Here is a 21,013-nt window from a genome sequence, read left to right as displayed (position 1 = left end):
TTTTAGACATCCCACTTTATTATAATTACTTTTTTCAGCTAAGCTTTTGGGTCTCTCGGAGCCAAACTAATACCTAAAAGGGATGTGGCTCTGGGTTGGTGACTGTGCAGTGTTTTACAGTGTACCTCATTGCATGGAAATTTGCTTGAGATTAGCAGATGGCTTAGTGTCCTTCTAACTCATTCCATGACCAACTTATTCTAACAGACGAGTCTTTGACTTAGGTGGTAAGCATATACAATAAATAGCTTTTAAGTGCTTGACCCATGCCCACCAATTTTTGCAGCTTTTTGGCCTCTGAGATCCCTGTTAACAATAAACTTTTATCTACACAAAACAAGACAAACATGTGCCTCCTAACATGCCAGCAGCAATCAGATGTTACTGCAGACTGGCCAAGAGAAGGCCAGGAAATTATTAGCAAATGTATTGTTTTAGGCAAGGTCACCTTCCTGAGGGGAGCAGAAAGGGTCTATTGGGTGGATTATCTCAGTAGCCCTGACCAGGTAATTCCATGTTGACTGGTTAAAAGTTAAATTCCTCAAGGAGTTGAAACTGCAAATAGATTAAGTATTAAGTCTTGGTTTGTTAACATAGGGCTTAGCACAAGGGACTCTATTTTGGGCCTGCTATATCCTTTTTAACAATTAAGAATTTTTCTTTCCTAATTCCAGCTACCTTAAAAGTTATGTGACTATATTATTATTTATAGCTATGATATATCAGCTATTATTTAGTAAATACTTCATTTTCTTAAAACTCTTCATTGATAATATATATTTGGCTAGCTCAATTCATAAAGTTTGATTAACTTTTATTTAGAAAAGTAGTAAACCTATGATCCAGCAATTGCACTAGTAGCTATTTACCCAAAGAATACAAAAAGACTAATTCAAAGGCATACATGCCCCCCAATGTTTATAACAGCATTATCAACAATAGTCAAATTATGGAAAGACCCCAAATGTCCATCAACTGATGAATGGACAAAGAAGATGTGTGTGTGTGTGTGTACATACATACAAAATGGAATATTACCCAGCCATAAAAAAAATGAAACCTTGCCATTTGCAATGACATAGGTAGAGCAAGAGAGTATTATACTAAGCAAAATAAGTCAGTCAGAGAAAGACAAACACCATATGATTTCAGCTATATGTGGAATTAAGAAACAAACAAAAAATAATCATAGGGAAAAACAAGAGGAAGGAAAACCAAGAAACAGACTCTTAACTATAGAGAACAAACTGATGGCTACCAGAGGGGAGGTAGGTGGGAGGATGGGTTAAACAGGTGATGGGAATTTAGGAGGCACGTATTGTGATAAGCACTGGGTATTCTGTGGAAGTGTTGAATCACTAAATTGTACACCTGAAACTAATATTACACTGTATGTTAACTAACTGGAATTTAAATAAAAACCAAAAAAGAAAAAAATATGTGAAGAATCAAACAAAATAAAAAAGAAAAAGAAAAACATTAAAAAAAAAAAAAGCACCCATGCGGTGCCTGTTGTCTCAGTAGGTTAAATGTCAGACCTCGGCTCAGGTCATGATCTCATGGTTCGTGGGTTTGAGCTCTGCGTCTTGCTCTGTGCTGACAGTTCAGAGCCTGGAGCCTGCTTCAGATTCTATGTCTCCCTCTCTCTCCCTGACTCACACTCTGTCTCTCTCTCTCAAAAGTGAATAAACATTAATAATTTTTTTAAGACAATTCACATTAAATAATTGTAACTGTAATGACTCTTATTGGTTATTCTTTCAATAGGAATGAGATAAACAAACTTCCTATATTTTAAGTGGTTTATTCAAAGAGTGAAGCAATAATCATGTTAATTATGATAAAAAATATTCTAATGGGGTATGCTATTCTCTTAACTGATTATTTGAAAGAGACAACAATACTGTGATGTTCATAGTATTATAATTTTATATGCCCCTCTGTTTTTTCAAGTTATGACAAATAAGGTTTACTACAAATAAAGTGCTGCCTACCTGTTTATTTTTCTCCATCTAGCTTTGCTGTGTGTGCACGTGCATGCATACTTGCCTTCAAGTTTATCTTTTGAGATGTTTATATTTACAATGAGATCTGAGGAAAGCTGGGAAGGTCCTTATGTCTTTAGGTATTTATATCAAAACTATTTTAATGCACTTTGTTTTATTCTATTGAGCTTATTTTTTAAGTAAAAACATGTAAGTAACTATGTAGGTGTTATCACTTAGACATCCTAGTATTAAAAGCTACTGAAATGTAAAATGATGATATCTAGGATAAGTAAGAAGTGCATTGGGGTGAGGCAAGGTGTGGAGTTAAAGGGACAGGAAAGTGTAAGGTTGTACAGAAAAGGGAAATGGAGGTTGAGTTTTATGCCTGAAGACATAAAAATCACCAAGTACTTTGTAATCAAATCTCTTGATGGGGGGTGGGGGAGGGAAAGGCAGGAGAAGATGGGAGGGAGGAAGGAGGTTTACCTACAACTTTAAAAGAAAGGAAGATATTTCTGTAAAACTGCTCTTGGACTATTATGTTTTTAAGGATTAAGCTCATGAGGTTGCTTTCCATCTTGAATATGTTTTTTCTTAAAAAATTTTAGGAGCCTTTAAATGATTGCTGACTCTGTCAACTCATGACATGAGGAATCAACATTTCTTTGGCCCTATGCCAGCTGGAATGGATACCTCAGCTTTCTATGGCATTCAGGATCTGGTTGTTTCCTTTTTTGAGTGGCTTGCAAAAAATTAATATTAATGCTTTTAGATAAACCTTCATTCTATTTTCTACTCTATCCTCAGCTTTTTACCTCTTAGTTGAATTTGAAAAAAAAAATATATATATATATATTTGAAGTGTTTTCTCTCACCAAATCATGGCTGTTTTTTTCTTCCTCTAGTATGAATAGAATTCAATATTTAATGCAAGGGATTTCTTTTAGTTAGCTTTGCAGTCAGCATTAAATTGTTGCACAATTATCCAGTGAATTGGTTTTAAAAGATCAATAGAATTATTTAAAACACTAATATTATGTAAGTTATTAGCAAACTATGTGTCAATAAATTATTATTTATACACAATTCCTTAATGACTAAATCAAACATCTAAGTATTAGTATGTTAGAGAAACTCTAGTCGGGCACTGGAGAATAATGCCTGGGTAAAGGAATCAGTTTTAGGAAGCAACATGTACATGTTGAACTTAATTTAAATACCATTTGAAACATATGTTGGACCAAGATACACATCTTTCAGAAGCACATGACTTTGTCAGTCTCTTGTTTCCTTTTATAAACAGAATTATTATGCTTGTAATGGGCCAGGATACTCAAGCTTTGTTTCAGAGTACCATACTTGTTTTTGAAAATACTACTTAAGGTTGTAAAATGCATTTGCAATTTATAGCTATTTACTTTTAGAATTCCTTCCACGTGCTTTTGTCTCTGTGGTTCCTCAGGAGAGTAGCATGTTTTCAACCAGCATTATTTCCAGTGCACAGCAACTGAAATACGATATTTGTTTCTTGTGGTATTGCTGATACTGCATATTTTAGATATTAAATAGACTTTTCAAAAGACCTAATTAAGTCATTACTCTTGGCCAGACATTTTCAGACATTCACTAGAGCTATTAATTCACTGCATCAGCTGATTTTGAATAGAAAAAGATTGTTGTATCAACATATTTTGATGCCTTTGTTTCTGTTCATAAGAATTATCTTAACTTTAGGAGTATTAATTATGACTGTCACTATATAGACAGGTCATATCTAAATTTCAAACCATTTGTGTAATAGCTTTAAGTTGTTTTTTTTTTCTTTGCTTTCCCCTAATTTCCAAACACTTACCATTTTAATAAGTAAGAATTGAATGTGGCTGTTTTCATACCTGGATTGCTTTACTAGAATAATGGAACTCTTAGTGAAACAGAATAAATAGTACAGAATGTGGTCAGATTAGAAGTCTAAAATTCTTATTTGAATGTTTTTGTTAAACCATATAATTATAATAAATACGTTAGATACTCCATGTACACCTGAATATACAAGATACATGTGGTTTTGTGTTAAACTCAGCTATTCCGTTACCAAATTAAAACGTGCTTTGAGGCATTCACTTTACTAAATTTTAAGATTGGCTTGAAGAATGCAGTAGAAAAATATAGCCAATCCCACTGAACATGTATTTTGAAAGAGTATTTTTGTCTTTGACTTATAGAAATCATACCCTTAGGTGTTTGGTAATGAAGGATAAAACACATCTAATCTGTGGAGGAAAAGATGTATGGAAACCGTGGGTGCTGTGGTCTCCCAGCATGCCAGACTTCTAGTCTACAAATCCTAAATTTCAGGTTTTCCCGATATCCTTCTTGGGAGTTCTTATCCCGGATATTTTGATAAATAAATTTCTAGAGCTTAATAATTGTAAAAAAGATATTTATTTTATGTAAGTATATTTAAGTAAAAAAGTAATTGTTTGAAGTCAACAATTCCGACACTATAAGTCAGTGTCAACACTTAACATATATGTATTCTAGGAAATGAGAAAACATATTTTTTCCCTGCAATATATAGCAACTCAGTTGTATTTTCATTTAAAGTATTCATTTACAGGAATCTCAGTCATCAAATGAACTTAATCCATTATATAAAAACAGGAATAAAGATAACAGCTATCACTGTTATATGCTTTCTGAAGGATCATTCTAGGTGTTTTACATGTATTAACTCATTTAATCTTCACAGTAGCCCTATGGGGCAGGTAATGTTATTATTCTGATTGTCCAAGTAAAGAAACACCGGCTCATTGGGGCTAAGTATAAGGACCAAGGTGGAGCAGAGATTCAACCCCAAAAACATCAAATCTCATCCAGTGCAGTATATAATATTCAATGTAGTATTTTAATTATAATATAATTAAGAAATATCTAAATCAAACTGCTTATAATTTCAACATTGTACTGTCAAGTTTATATTTAATATATGTTTTAAAATACTGTATTACCAAATATGTTTTGAAATAATATATGTAGAATATATTTTAAAATACTAGGAGGTCGGCATTCCCCATCATCAAGTCCACATGGGTTCTTTAATTTTAATTCTTCTAAACTTCTTTATTTTTGACTTTGCTAATATCTAATCTTTCTTGAAACCTTCCCTTTAAACTCAGTGAGTGCCCATCAAGTGATGTGCTTAGGGCAGTGTTTAGCACTTAGTGAACACTGAATGAATGTACCGTTTTTCTCAACCTTTTCATGTCCCCTACTAACTTTCTAGTTTAGATTTCATGTTTTGAGGGTCACAGCTCAAAGGTCTAAGAGAACACAAGAAATCACCCGCTCTCCTTTTACAGAACATGGACCTGGAAGTTCAAACCATATAGATTGTAGAAGGTTTCACCTTGAGGAAATGAAGCCCCAGTCCTTTGGGCCCAAACTCTCCTCACTCTTTCCCTTCTCTGGCCTCTTCCCACTCTAGTCCCTCCTACATTATCAACGGCCTTGAAAGATTGTTTCCAATTAAGCCAAGATTAGTGTTTTCTTGGCCATAAAATTCAAACCAATTTGTGTTGCAGTTGAGATTCTCCAAAATATACCCATAACCAAACCAAGAGTTTGGTTTGACCTTCTTCTATTCTTCATTTAAACTCTTTCCTCTAACAAACTGTTTAACAATGAGTAAGCCAAACACATCATTTTCCTTTCTTCTGCACTTTTGCTTAAACTCAAATATTCCCTTGGACTTTGCTTTACAAAAAAAAAAAAAAAAAAAAAAAAAAAAAAAGGAAGCCATTCTACAAACCCCAGTTCAGTCCATATACATTCTCCATTATTATCTTCCTTAAAGAAATCAACTTGGTTCTTACAGTGGTTATTTAAAGCCTCCCCCATTTAGTACTTGCCTCATTTAATTACCTTCTCATACTGAATCAGAATGATCATGAGCTCAGAGTCAGGCAGAGTTGGATTTGAAATCCATGCTAACTGATGCAGTGTGGCTCTGTAAGTTACCTAGCATCTCAGAACCCACTGTCTTCATTTGTGAAATGGCACCTCATGGAGTCATGAACTGAAGTGAGATAATGCATACATAATGCTGTCACAGTGCCTGGCACAGAGCAAGCCTTTAGCAAATCCTCTGGTCATGCGATTAGTAGTAGTGTCATTTGTATTTTCTGTAGCGACAACTTGACTTTTTTCTATATGTATATTTTATGAGTTAAAAGATATATATCTTATACTGATGGCTGATATTTTCTGTTATTTAATGGATAGGTGTTGAAAGACTATGTAATATACTACTTTGGGTGGTTATCTTTTGAAATCTTTTAATGTCTTATAAAGGAAAGCCCAAAGCCTCACTTTGTCAAAGACATATTCAACATAAAGAATGGTGCTCTTACTTTTCTACTTCTAACACGTTCAGATATGGGTCTTTTTCTTAGGGTGCGAATGCTCTGGTCACGTACACTATCATTAGTGGAGCTGATGACAGTTTCCGCATTGACCCCGAATCTGGAGATCTGATAGCAACCAAGCGGTTGGACAGGGAACGCCGTTCCAAATATTCCTTGCTGGTTCGGGCAGATGATGGCCTTCAGTCCTCAGATATGAGAATTAACATCACTGTCAGTGATGTGAATGACCACACACCCAAGTTCTCCAGACCTGTGTACTCTTTTGACATCCCAGAAGACACAACCCCAGGTAAGCGGCACACCCTTAAGTGTATTTTGCCAATGTCACTTTTGACTAAAATTATGGGATATGTAATGACTGTTCTTAAGTAACTAGTTTTTATTGTATACTACTAGGTATAAAAATATATGTGCTAGATATTTTAGTCTTTTAATTAACCTTCTTTGATATAGTTCCCAAGTGAATTCCTAGACTTTGGAGAACAAATGAAGTTAGCAATTCATCTAATTACTAATTACAAATATTTCTGTTTCTGAAAGTATTTGTGATGAGTTGTTAATTTTCTGTCAATGACCGTTTTGGTACTATTTTTCCACTTTATACTCTGTGATATTTTACATCCCGCTTAAACATTTTATGTGTTAATATTGTTTCTAAATGCTGACCTCTAAGAAACTGGTCATTTAATATGTTGTACTTTGCTACCCCTGCATCCATTCTGAATTAATGTACTTTAGAAATGCATTTGCAGGACAGGACTGCATCATTATTTTTAACATATTTTAAATTGATTACAAAAATTAAAATAAATGGATACTGTAAAAGTGCCTAATATACTTATAGTGCTATGTGTACAAAGCACAAAGAAAAACACATGAAAACCTGTGAATACTGCCTCTAACACTTAAAACCTGTGTGACCCAGGGAAAGTTAATTCATATCTCTTAGCCTTAATTTCAAGTTCCATAAAATGGAAATAATAATTTCTGTTGGAATTAGATTAAAGGTTAATTTGGAGAATATATCATAGTGTGCTAACACGGGGCTTGGGAAATCGCAGGTACTCAAGAAGTGTTAGTGGAATCTCAATCCTGAATTGTCGCCTTGCCTCTTTGAACATATTATGTTGTGATTGTTGAGTTTGAGTACTAAATATCCATATTTTCAGTGTGTGTACGCTTCATTTCAATTATTGGAAATTCTTATCTAAAATTGAAATTTTATTCTGAATTACATTTGGAATGATTTTGCGTAATAAGGCATATGTTACAGAAACTCATTTGACAAAGAAATTAAATATTTATAGACTACTTCTCACTGCAGTTTTCTCTTCCCTCCCCAACATGAATTGTGCACGTCCTTCATGAAATTACCATCACGTTTATTTCTGCCTTAATTACAGCAATGACCACATGAGCTATCAAGTGATATCCCCTGAGTATAAGTCTGAATTATTGCTCGGGACCCACACCTTCCTGATACTAGCAATGAGCCCCAATAGAAGTCATTGCAGTCACCAATATGTTCATGAATTGTTAGTGCCAAGCAGAAAAATAATGCCAGAAGTAGTATTATTTCTCCAGAACATTTACACTGCAACATAGAATTTCCTGAGTATTTAATATGCTATATATTTCATTAATATTCGGGAAGGTTGGTATCAGTATTAATGTAGAAATCTGCAGAATGTTGAGGTCACTCTATTTTCATAGTGATTCTCTGGTTAAAATGTGTTACTGTAATAATAAAATTTGTTGGTGTCTGCATATAGTCTCTGAGTAATACCTTATCTCATTAATTTTAGACCATTAATTTATTTTTTGATAGGTTCATTGGTAGCAGCTATTTTAGCTACAGATGATGACTCTGGTGTGAATGGAGAAATTACGTATATTGTGAATGAAGATGATGAAGATGGCATATTTTTCCTGAATCCAGTTACTGGAGTCTTTAATTTGACTCGAGCATTAGATTATGAAGCACAGCAATATTATATCCTCACTGTTCGAGCTGAAGATGGCGGGGGACAATTTACTACCATTAGGGTGTATTTTAATGTACTAGACGTAAATGATAACCCACCTATTTTCAGCTTAAATTCATATAGCACATCTTTAATGGAGAATCTACCTCTAGGATCTACTGTTCTTGTGTTTAATGTTACCGACGCAGATGATGGTATGTACTTTATTTTATACACTTAAAATTTTACTAAATATGACCTCAGATTTATATTATATTTATTTACTGTGTTCAGCTGTCACAATTTTTTTAATATAGGTCCAAAAAGGAATAGATTTATGATTTAATTATAGAGGATTAAAAATCTGAGTACTTTATAAGTTAAATTCTTGTAACAGTTACACAGCATGCATTGTTATCATTTCAAAAACTTTGTCTTCTGGGGCACCTGGGTGGCTTGGTTGGTTAAGCATCCGACTTAGGCTCAGGTCATGATCTGGCAGTTTGTGAGTTCGAACTCCACGTTGGGCTCTGTGCTGACAGCTCGGAGCTTGGAGCCTGCTTCGGATTCTGTGTTTCCTTCCCTCTCTGCCCCTCCCTTGCTCACGCTCTGTCTCTCTCTCTCTCTCACTCACTCTCAAAAATAAATAAACATGAAAAAAAAACTCTTTATCTTCCTTTTTTACAGTATTGCAGTTTAATAATGTAGAAGTCCTAAAACAGTTTTTTACTAGGCTTCTGTCAAATTAGTAAAAATATTTGTCTACATTTATAACTTTAACATATAAAGGATAAAATTTGGAAGCAAAAGGAAAACCAACATTTAAAAAAAATACTTAAGAATGCATAGTTGTATATTTCCAACAGAAAGCTTCTAATAATATTTTAGCAAGCTTTCATGCTTTGACTGAAAAGATGATTCCAGATCTCTTTAACTTATGCTCTATAATCAAGTTGAGATTTCACCTTAACTCTAGACTTTACATGTGTTTGATTTTATTTGTTGCAAAATCATTTGGCAAACTTTCTTTTAAAATATAACTCTCCTGGCCTTTATTCTAAAACCTGTTTTGTAAATACACATATTATATAATATAGCACTAGAGATAACGTTGTGCATATTATCAGTCTTTAACTGATATGTTTGGAAAGTTAATACTTTGTTTCCCCTTTTATTGGATGAGTTAGATGTCCTATCTCTTGAGAAAACAAGGGACAGAACTTTCAAGAGGAAATAGGTCTCGAGCCTGAGGATATGCCTAACAACATAGGCATATCAACCTTAATTTAGAATTTCCTAGTTCTTACTGACTTGGATGATTAATGTAATTTCGGAATACCATTGTATCTCAACATTCTCCTCTATACTTAGTTTCCTTTCAGAATTGTCTAGAAGTGTCACTGAGAAAGATATGACAGGCAAAAAGCACATTATTTTATATATGTTTCAATTCACAAAATTGGAAATACTTTCTTTAGAGTTCATTAAGTGCATTTTGAAGTTTTCCCCTTTTATATACAAGCACAGTTAATATTGGTCGCAGGTGTATATCTAAAAAAGAAGTATCTGTAATTTTAGTACTACTACTATAGCTAATAATAACCAATATTCATGGCATATTTAGCATGTAACTAGTCTTGGCCTAAGAACATTGCTCACTCTATTTCATTTACACCAGCCCAGCTCTGTGATTGGCTCCAACTGGCATTTATATACAATTGAGCTTAATCCCAATTTTGGAAGTTGATGTCGGTATTATAACTTTCATTAGTTTACCTGCTCTCTGCATATCAATATCTTATTTGTCCTTATGACTGGTCCTGACTTTTCTGTAGTGAAGAAATTTTTTGCTATGTTTCTTTGTGATGTATTTATTATGCACTAGAGAGTGACCGTTGCTTCACAGGACTGTGTGTTCCTCTGGATTAAATTTTATTTTTCCTTATACCTTCAAATACAGAGAACTGAACAATAGCAAATAAGAAACTTTCTTTGTGAAAGCCTGTTGGAATATTCCTAAAGCAATATATTATTAACAGCCATATATTAACCATTGACTTCAACTTACTCTTCATGCATTTCTTTTCCTTTAATTGTGTTGAGTAAAAGTTTCAAGCTACATTTTTCCATTGTTTTAGTTTTGAATGTTTTTATCACTGTAATTTCCTGTACTTTGGCCTCAAATATAGGACATGGTTCCTATTCTTTCTGAATTTCAAGGATAATGATAAGACTGAACCAGGGTAACCTTCTTTGTTTAAAATTACCAACTCAATCACACTAAATAGTTCTCAAAGTATTTCACAGGCAGTATTATTTAGACATTTTTTTAAAAAAATAACAAATTCGGGGTACCTGGGTGACTCAGTTAAGCATCTGAATTTAGCTCAAGTTATGGTCTTGCTGTTTGTGAGTTCAAGCCCACCTGAGGCTCCATGCTGAGCGTGGAGCCTTCTTGGGATTCTCTCTCTCCCTCTGTCTCTCTCCTTGCCTCTCCTCCACTTGTTCTCTCTCTCTTCCCAAAATAAATAAACTTTAAAATAAAATAAAATAAAATAAAACAAATAAAATAAAATAAAATAAAATACAAAACAAATTCATCTAAATCTGTGATCAAAAGGTTCCTGATGGGAGAGTATTGTCATTTGAGGAAATTTTATATAAAAATAAAGTTAATATTTTCTGATTCTCCAGAGTTTCACCTAAAATTTTAGGTTACGGAATTATTTAGTAAAAATAGGTCAAATGTTTTACTATTTTTACAATACAAATAGTATATGTATTAATCTCAAGGCTTCCCTGTGTATAGTTTAAAAAGTATTGTATTGAGGCAAAATGTTATAAACCGAACTTAATGCAAATAAACTGGCTTTGGTAGTTATTATGTTATTCTAGAAATAAATGCATATGCTTTTCAAAATATTGGGAGTCATAGACTATTTTGAGAATAGAGCAATGGTAATTATTGCTGAATAAGTTCACCTGTATATGCTTGGTACAATTGCAGGCATTCAAATTAAAGAAGTTTCATATTCCATTGACTTGATGACCTTTTTTTGAAATCGCTTCATAAAGCTGAATGCTATCTGAAACAGTTCTGTGCCTTACAGCTGTATGATAAGTTGACAAATGCTAGTTCATTGTAGCCTAATTAAATCATGTTTAGGGATTGTGAATAAATACACACATTTCATAACAGAACTATATACCTATGTTACGTGCTATATTTTCTGGAACTAAATAATTCTCAAGACTGAAAAAAACAAAAACAGAAACAAAGACTCAATACAACCACACATGCACAATAAAACTGCCAGAATGAATCATGCGCCTAAACCACTTTCAGAACATTGAACACAAATGGCTAGAAATATGAACAGTTTTAAGTTTAAAGACCTGGTGGGCTATAAAATCCCACTAAACTCAAGTCCCATTGCTTATGGGTAAATTACAGAATTTTAAAATAATGTATGTACTGTTTCGTGATTCGAGTATTTGATGCAAAGGACAGAGAGAGACAAATGATATGAGCTCTGTATTTTTTTTAGGAAACTACAAATCGTTAGGGAGAATTTTGAGCTTCTCTCTATCCACATCTATTTTCTAGCTGTAGAGCACATGCCCAAAGTCATTTAGAATTGTCAGAAAGGAAAAGTCCTTTTCTTTATAGTAAGGTAATATATGGGTGGCTCTTGAGGCCTGTAATTGCAACGGGAAGGATTCATGAAGTTCCTGAGATGAGAGCTGTTTTTCAGATGGTGGTGCAGTATTTTGTGCAAAGGTTGTTGTATTTTTATGTTTATTTTCTCAGAGATGATTGTTATCATGAGTTCCTCTTAATGTTATTATCTAACATCAATATTTGTCATTATGAACCTGAATATAAAATCAAATTTTTCTTTTTTTGTAATTCTTGTTAAAGTTTAATACTTACTACTTACCCCACCCAACTGCCTCACCATACTTTTTTTCCTTAAAAAAAAGAGGCTGTTGTGCTGTTTACAAGGAGGCTATAACGTCTTGGTATCACATTCTCTTTTTGCCTCTGAAATGTAGTTGTTTACTCAAGGAAGTGGCAAACATGGTGGACCAGATTGTTCAGATCCTTGATTTAATTGCTTGAATTCCAATTGATTTATGTAGAAATGCTAGGCCATCACTTTGTAGCCATGTGTGATTTTGTCAGTTTTTCTAATTTCTTTTGATCTTGGGCATGAAAGATTTTATATGCTTTCACAGAGCTAAATTTTATATCTCTGCTTGTTGGTATTATTTTATCCAGATGTTTTCATAGCTTTTTCTCAGTAATAATTGTGTCTGAATTTGTGCCTCAAAGAATAGGAATTCAATATTTACTGATGGGTTTAGCCATAAAAAAATGCAGAAAATTTCCTTAGTAAAAAACGACTTACAAGTATATTAAAAATATATAATATACATCTTTTAAATTAAATGTCTTTTTAGGGATATATAGGTGTATATATTTTCTGAAATAAGAAATATATAAAATATTATATATATAAAATCTCTATATATTGAACCAATTGATGGAAATTTTTTTGCACCAGTTGATGGAACTTTTTCTTCCCCCATCCTTTGAATTTAAAGTCAAAGGTTGAAGTAGACTGTTGACCTTGTTCAATCCAGATCTTAAAATTCTCTTTATCTCCTCCTGGTAAATTGACCTTTGACTCCCATTAGCTTTATTTATTCATATTTTTCCGGATCTTCAGAGTCCTAATTATTCTGAACTTTACACTGGTTGTTCACTTCTGAATAGTTTTAAATAAACTATAAATATTAAAAGCCACAACTCACAATGAGGAGGAAAATCTACCTTTTCAAAGATCTATTCAATCCTGGAGATTTTTATGAATAAGACAGTGTCTGAAAGTTATTTTCATAAAAATTTCTTCTCTATATCAATATATAGACAAAGGACATTAGATAGAGACCATAAAATCACAGGGAAAGAGTAATTCTAACATGTTTTTTTTTTTTTAAAGAGCAGACAATCCTTAGCTGGTAGAAAAGAAAATACCATTACTCAACTAAAACTTGCCTTCACAAGGAACATGACAAGTTTCAAAAAACGGTAAACGCTAACTTAAGTAGGGGCGTCTGGGTGGCTCAGTCGGTTAAGGGTCTGACCTTGGCTCAGGTCATGATCTCATGGTTTTGCGAGTTCAAGTCCCACATCGGGCTCTGTGCTGACAGCTCAGAGCCTGGATCCTGCTTCAGATTCTGTGTCTCTTTCTCTCTCTGCCCCTCCCCTGCTCAGACTCTGTCTCTGTCTCTCAAAAATAAATAAACATTGAAAAAAAGTTTAAAAAAAAAGTGCTAACTCAAGTAGTAATAGGCTTCTAAGAAAGAGTATTTTTAAAGAAAAAAAAAAAGAGAAAAAGAGTGATCAAATTGCTTTAGAAGACTCTTGGGACAGACTAGATATCATTTCTGACACCTGAATAGTTTGTTTTTTGTTTTTTTGTTTTTTTGTTTTTTAAGTAATCTCTAAACCCAACATGGGGCTTGAACCAACCCTGAGATTAAGAGTCACATGCTCTAGTGACTGAGCCAGCCAAGCACCCCTGATGCCTAAACAGTTTAAATTAACTTCAGAAAAATAGGAACTATTTGTCAGGAATTAACATAACTCAACAGATTTTCCCTAGCATAAAATCCGAGAGTATAAAATCCTTGTTGAGAATGAATTATCTAGATACATGAAATGTTTCTTAACAATACTTAGAATATCCAACAGTGTCCCAACATCTTTAGGAAGAGATATAAAAATGTGCGTAGCATTATGCACAAGTGAAGAAAACATAAATCTGGGGCAAGAAATCTGATTTCTTTTTGTTTTCACTGCTTCTCTGTTATTTACTTTCAAATTATTTACTAGAAACAATTGACCAATCCATTCCCCACATCATTTTTGTGAGAATATTCTCTGCAGTCATTTTCTGAAATAGGAAATTATATATTATTTTTTATAATTAAGAAGTGACACATGTTGTAAGAAAAATATATAAAATAGTATCTAAATATAGCCCAATAATATAGGGTGAGCATTTATATTTGCAGCCTTTTATGTGTAACTTTACTGCTAACATTTCCTTCAAAGAATACTTTTAAAACACATTAAGTGTACATAATAAAATCTGAGAGAGAATTATTTTCACAAAGGGCATGAGCCAGATGCTTAATAAGAATTAAAAAGTATTTATTGGTTCTGACAAGAAATGTAAAAGTAGGCTTAAAACATGACTAATGCCATACATCAGAAAATTTTATTACCCTTCTCTGAAAATTGGTGTCAACTTCAATAAATTACTGAAGTTCTAAATGTTTGGCTAATAGTATAGACTGTGGCACTGTTAATGTTGAACCCTCAGGAACCATTTGATAGAAATAAGAAAGTATATAGAAAAATATTCGCTCTCTGGAATATTTTTCTCCTTTCTAATTTTGTAATTTAACATTTCAACATCGTAGTAAATTGTAGGCATTATATAGATCATTTGTTCACCAGATTGTAAACATCTTTTCAGAACAAAAGTTAACAGACAAGGAATTATGTGTATGCATTACTTACAAAACAATTAACTGTGGCTAAATCATCCAAAGTTGTGTTTGGGGCATCATATATCAAATATGCAAAGTTTTATGCCAGAATGTTTGGTACAACTTGGTCTGTAATCAGCACACATTCAAGAAAATTTAATGTTTTCCCTTCCATTTCAGGCATCAACTCCCAGTTGGCTTATAGCATTGCTTCAGGTGATAGCCTCGGTCAGTTTACAGTGGACAAGAATGGTGTACTGAAAGTCCTTAAAAGTTTGGATCGGGAAAGTCAGTCCTTCTACAACCTGGTTGTTCAAGCACATGACCTGCCACAACTTCCAGCCTCCAGATTCACAAGCACTGCCCATGTCTCCATTATTTTGTTGGATGTAAATGATAATCCACCAACATTTCTTTCCCCTAAATTGACATACATTCCAGAAAACACACCTATTGATACTATTGTTTTCAAAGCTCAAGCAACTGACCCAGACAGTGGCCCAAACAGCTATATTGAATACACCCTGCTGAACCCTTTGGGAAACAAGTTCAGTATTGGGACCATTGATGGTGAAGTGAGGCTCACTGGAGAACTGGATAGAGAAGAGGTTTCTAATTACACTCTAACAGTGGTGGCTACAGACAAAGGTCAACCAGCTCTCTCTTCATCTACAGAAGTTGTAGTTATGGTGCTTGATATCAATGACAACAACCCTGTTTTTGTGCAGGCCTTGTATAAAGTGGAGATTAATGAGAACACACTTACTGGAACAGATATAATACAAGTATACGCAGCAGATGGAGATGAAGGTACAAATGGACAGGTTCGCTATGGCATTGTTGATGGTAATGCCAATCAGGAATTTCGCATCGACTCTGTCACAGGTGCCATCACTGTGGCTAAGCCTTTGGATAGAGAAAAAACTCCTACTTACTCACTAACTGTTCAGGCAACAGATCGGGGAAGTAACCCCAGAACTGACACCTGCACTGTCAGCATTGTTCTACTGGATATTAATGACTTTGTTCCCATGTTTGAGCTATCTCCATATTCTGTAAATGTCCCTGAGAATTTAGGGACACTGCCCAGAACAATTCTTCAGGTCAGTGTATTTAAATAAAATAAATACTATGTTCACTATAAGACATCTAATTTAAAAGTCAACACTTGGGGCGCCTGGGTGGCTCAGTCAGGTGAGTGTCTGGCTTGAGCTCAGGTTGTGATCTCTTGGTTCATGGGTTTGAGCCCAACGTAGGGCTCTGTACTGTACAGCACAGCTGTTTTGGGTTCTGTGTCTCCCTCTCTCTCTGCTCCTCCCCTGCTTGTGCCCTGTCTCTCTCTCAAAAATAAATAAACATGAAAACTTTTTCAAAAATAAATAAATATCAACCCTCTCCTACAGTGTTCATGCTTCACCCACTCTCTTCCTCATTGTCTCCATAAATGCTTACCTGCAGATACAGGAAATCTCGAAAAGGAAAGGTTTATGAAAACTATACCCAAGAACTTACTGATTTCCTCCTCATAGATTAAAATATCGCATTACAATTATGTTCTTTTGTGGATACTCATGTTGCACACTTTTTTGTATTTGTGTATTTTGAATTGTTTCACTATAACAGTAATATCTAAACATAGTGAGAAGATAAAATGATGTAAATGTTTGAAAACTTGGTTACAAAAATTCTACTCGCTCGCCTCCTTACCTAGATGGAACTTTTGTTAAAAATTTTTGTGAAGCTTTCCAAAAATACTATAAGTTGATTTTATATATAGTTTTACATAAATAATACATACTACTCTGTACCATTTTTACTTTTTACTCGAAACTTAAAGATGTGTCTCAGGAACCTTTTAATATTGGTGCATATGACTTTATCTCATTTTATTTAAGTTTATTTGTTTATTTTGAGAGAGGGAGTGTGTGAGCAGGGGAGGGGCAGAGACAGAGGAAATGGGAGAATCCCAAGCAGGCTCCAAGCTGTCAGCGGGGAGCCTGATGAAGGGCCTGATCCCACTACTGTGAGATCATGACCTGAGCCAAAATCAAGAGTCAGACGATTAACTGACTACCCAGATGCCTCTACCCCATTATTTTTAATGATACATTTTATTTTGTGGTGGACATTGTGTTAGATTTATTCACATTCCTGGCATGTATTATTCTCTCCTACAGGTGGTGGCAAGAGATGATGATCAAGGTCCTAATAGCAAACTCTCATATGTTCTATTTGGTGGTAATGAAGACAATGCTTTTACTCTCTCAGCTAGCGGAGAACTTCGAGTAACACAGAGTTTGGACCGTGAGACAAAGGAACACTTTGTCTTGATGATCACAGCTACAGATTCAGGTACGCCTTGTCTGGTTATGAAGAATTTCTTCACAGTATAAATAAATAAAAGTATATTTGTCTACCATGAAATTAAACATTTATTGAAGAATTTATGAATTCGTGGCACTCCAATTGTATCTATATAATTTATAGCAGATATATCACTTTGTGAAATTTGTGTATAAATATCTAAGTGATAAAGGCTTGAGTACAATACAAACAGGGCTCTATTCCTGTAAGACCAAATGTTTCCCTGCCCACTTAGCCATCACTTTTGAGGGTAATTTGATACTCTACCAATTGAGCCATGAGGCATTTCAAGCACTTTCAGCTTTAAAACATTCAATGGTTCTAACTGGCCATAGTGGGTAATAAAGCGGGTCCAGAGTTCTTCATTAGTCGTCTAGGTTTTGTAAGTAGCCATAATAGGCATTTGATGAAGCCCACAGAGCTCCAAAAGGAGTATCAGTGAGAACCTGGCATCCTCACTGAGTTAGCAGCATAGTGGACTACCATAGAAATAATGATAAACAGTATATGCTAGCATTTAATGTCTGTAAGCAGTAGTTATGTAAAGTTGTATAGCAGGTGGTACAAAATACAATCTATTAAAAAATAATATTACTATTTACCACCATTTTGTTTTGCATATATTGAGTCTCTAAATACTGAAACTTCTAATTCAAAATTGAAATAATTAAAAATTTGTCAAAGGAATGTTATGCCTTGAAGAAAGTATGTATTGCTTAAATATTTGTTGAATAAATGATTGAATGAATGAATTGATCATTGAATTCCAGAGGCATTAATGAATCATGAAACCTTGCCTTATGTGACATTCATTTATAAAAATAGCCACACAACTTATTATTTAAGGATTAAAGAATTTGATAATGTTGACATAGTTTCTAAAATTTTGTTGAAATCGCTTTAAGCCAAAGAGATTTGTTGGAACCTCAAAGGACTAAAATTATATCTATATCTACGTATATAATTTTGTATTCATGAATACAGTATATATTCATGTAGATTTGTGGATACTGATACAGAAGAACAATTTTGAGTTTACAACTGTCCTCGTTTTACTGTTGTTGAAAGGTTTTTGATGAACATGGCATTAAGTTTTTGTTATATATGACCAGTTTTGGAGTATACAATATATTGTTTCAGGTCACCACTTCTCATAAAAGAGCAGGGGATTTTGAGATTACAAGTCATGATCGATTTATATTCGGTATTCAGATGATAGTGCCAATGATTATTAATTCAGGTGGCTCTTATATATTATTTGCCATTTACTCTTGGGATTGTCATTATCTGAGACTATTGCCTACAGAGAAAACCACAGTCTCTGCCTTTTTGAAAATATGTGTGAATGACCATGTTATATTTTTGCAAACTATAAAATCCTGAGGAATAATGAACAGAATATGGTGTGGTAACCATGTAAAGTTTAAACCAAGTTTATCTGAAACATGTTTTATTATGTGCATAGTCAGTAATGTGCTTCATGGTCAGTAGGCACAAAGGGTAAGCATTCTTATGTAAGAAATACAGTCACTACTACATTGCTCATATCAATCCAGTATTTCAATAGTCACTTGGATAGAAGAGAGAAAAAAAATGAGTAGACACTGGTAGTCAGATATTTACAACCAAGGTTTTATTACTAAAACACCCCAGTCTTAGCTTCCTTCTCCAGTTAGTACTGGAAATGTGTGGTCAGTTCTATGCATGCATGAAAACATAGCCTTTGTAAAAGTGAAGTGGGGAAGGAGAAACCAGGACCAGAAATCTAGTTGGCTAAGGCATCAGTCACTATAAAACCTGTGCACAGAATGTGTGTCACAGAGAAGTCATCCCTGGGTGGGAAGCAGGATGTGATTACAAGAGTTAGGTTGCAGCGCAGGGTGATCTGGGATGAGCAGGCACAGCCCACAAGTTCTCCATCAGAGGATTTGTACTTTGGAATATTCTAAGTCAAAAATCATGGTAGAGAAAGAATGTAACCATGTAGACAAGAGTGCTTGTTTTCAACCAGGGGATTCTGAGAATTTAAATTATTTTTGTATGTCTATGTAGTCAAGAGGTGGTGGATATTGTGAAGAAGAAGGAAATTTACATATATATATACCCATATCTATATCTATCTATATCTATATCTATATCTATATCTATATCTATATCTATATCTATCTATATCCATCTGTGTCATGCAGTATAACAGGTTTTACAGACATTAACCCATTTTTATACATCACTTTTCTTTATCATCTCAAAACCTTGCATGTTACTTTGATTTTACTTACAGTAAACCCAAACTCAGTGTGGTTAAATAATTTGCTCAGGATCACACAGCTATGTGGCAGAGTATGATTCAGACCTTAGCATAGCTTACTTGCTTACTTGCAAGTTCAGAGTATACTGAATTTTTAGTGTGTAGGCAAAGTCAAATTTGAAAAAAATAATATTGATTGCCAAAATCATTTTATTTGCAAACCAAAACTTAGTATTAATCTGTATAATAAAATGATAAAAACTTTTACTTTGAATCTATCTCAGTTTGAATTCTGGTTCTGTCATAATTTTCTTTGTGATTCAGGTAAGATGTACTATCTCTCTCAATTTCAGTATCTTCTTCATTACAATTGGGATAATAATAACTACAAAGTAGTTTATTATAAGGTTTAATTGATACAACCTATGTTAAATTGCTAAATATGCCTATAACATAGTGTATATAATGATTTTAATAAGAATTGTACTTCATACACTTTATTTAAATACTATAAAGTTCTTAGAAATATTTGCCCTGTCCCTTACTACATAAGTATTATTATTAAAAGATGTATAGATGTATTGGTTTCATAAACATTTTTTAAAAATTGTAGTTCACATTAAGTTTCATTTTATACTTTACTACTTTAGAAATTTTTAATTTGTAGCAGATATTTCTTTTCAACTTCCAAAGAATGTATTTTATAGTAAATGTTTCACTATTCAAGAAGACCACAGATTTTTAAAACTACAGTTCAACCAAAATACAGTTAAAGAGGATTTTGTGGACTGACCAGCAAAGTTAACCATCACTTGTAGTGCTATTTCTCCATCAAAATGACAATATGGAAGGGACATTTCATTTGGGGAAAAAAACAAAAACAAAAACCAAGACAAAAAATAAAAAACAAAAAAGCAAAAACCTTGAAATGATAGAGTTAAAAGTGTTTTCTTCTAATAGACGTGGGTGAATGCGCCTGTTAGGAGTAACTTTCACGAGGAGGAGATTCAATAAAACATTGATCTACATGTGCAGACTATGCAAGAACCAAGCCCTGGTTCCAGCGAGTCAAACTGATGCCATCAGCCTTGAGTCTGAGGAAAATTGGGGATCTAAAATTCTTAATATCAGGACAAATAATAGAAGTATAACTCTAATTTCTAGAAAGGATTATTGGCACTACATGAGAAATGGAAAGACCATGTATATATTGATTCTGCCAAATACTGAGATAGGAGTATTAATAAGTTATGGAAATTCAGATTATCAGTAAAATTAAGGTATTTGGAAGTTTGTCATTTAGTGTCTTAAATATGGTGTTAGAGAGCATGATGGGAGATGTAAATGAGATTCAGCATTTTGGCAGCCTGGAAATTAGAGAATTTCTTAAAAAAAATTTTTTTATGTTTATTTATTTATTTATTTATTTATTTTTTAATGTTTATTTATTTTTGAGACAGA

General features: G+C 33.7%; 1 protein-coding gene across 1 annotated transcript in view; it reads left to right on the top strand.

Annotated features, from left to right (window-relative positions):
- FAT4 (FAT atypical cadherin 4) overlaps positions 1 to 21,013 on the top strand; it is a 182,858-nt gene that overhangs the window by 86,104 nt on the left and 75,741 nt on the right. The window contains exons 3-6 of the mRNA XM_058721430.1: positions 6,440 to 6,701; positions 8,241 to 8,591; positions 15,121 to 16,043; positions 17,118 to 17,292. Coding sequence (XP_058577413.1) covers positions 6,440 to 6,701; positions 8,241 to 8,591; positions 15,121 to 16,043; positions 17,118 to 17,292 — 1,711 coding nt within the window. The remainder of the gene's footprint in view (positions 1 to 6,439; positions 6,702 to 8,240; positions 8,592 to 15,120; positions 16,044 to 17,117; positions 17,293 to 21,013) is intronic.

This window comes from Neofelis nebulosa, chromosome 3, assembly GCF_028018385.1.
Source record: "Neofelis nebulosa isolate mNeoNeb1 chromosome 3, mNeoNeb1.pri, whole genome shotgun sequence".
Lineage (NCBI taxonomy): Eukaryota > Metazoa > Chordata > Mammalia > Carnivora > Felidae > Neofelis > Neofelis nebulosa.
This window is presented reverse-complemented; position numbering and strand designations above follow the sequence as displayed.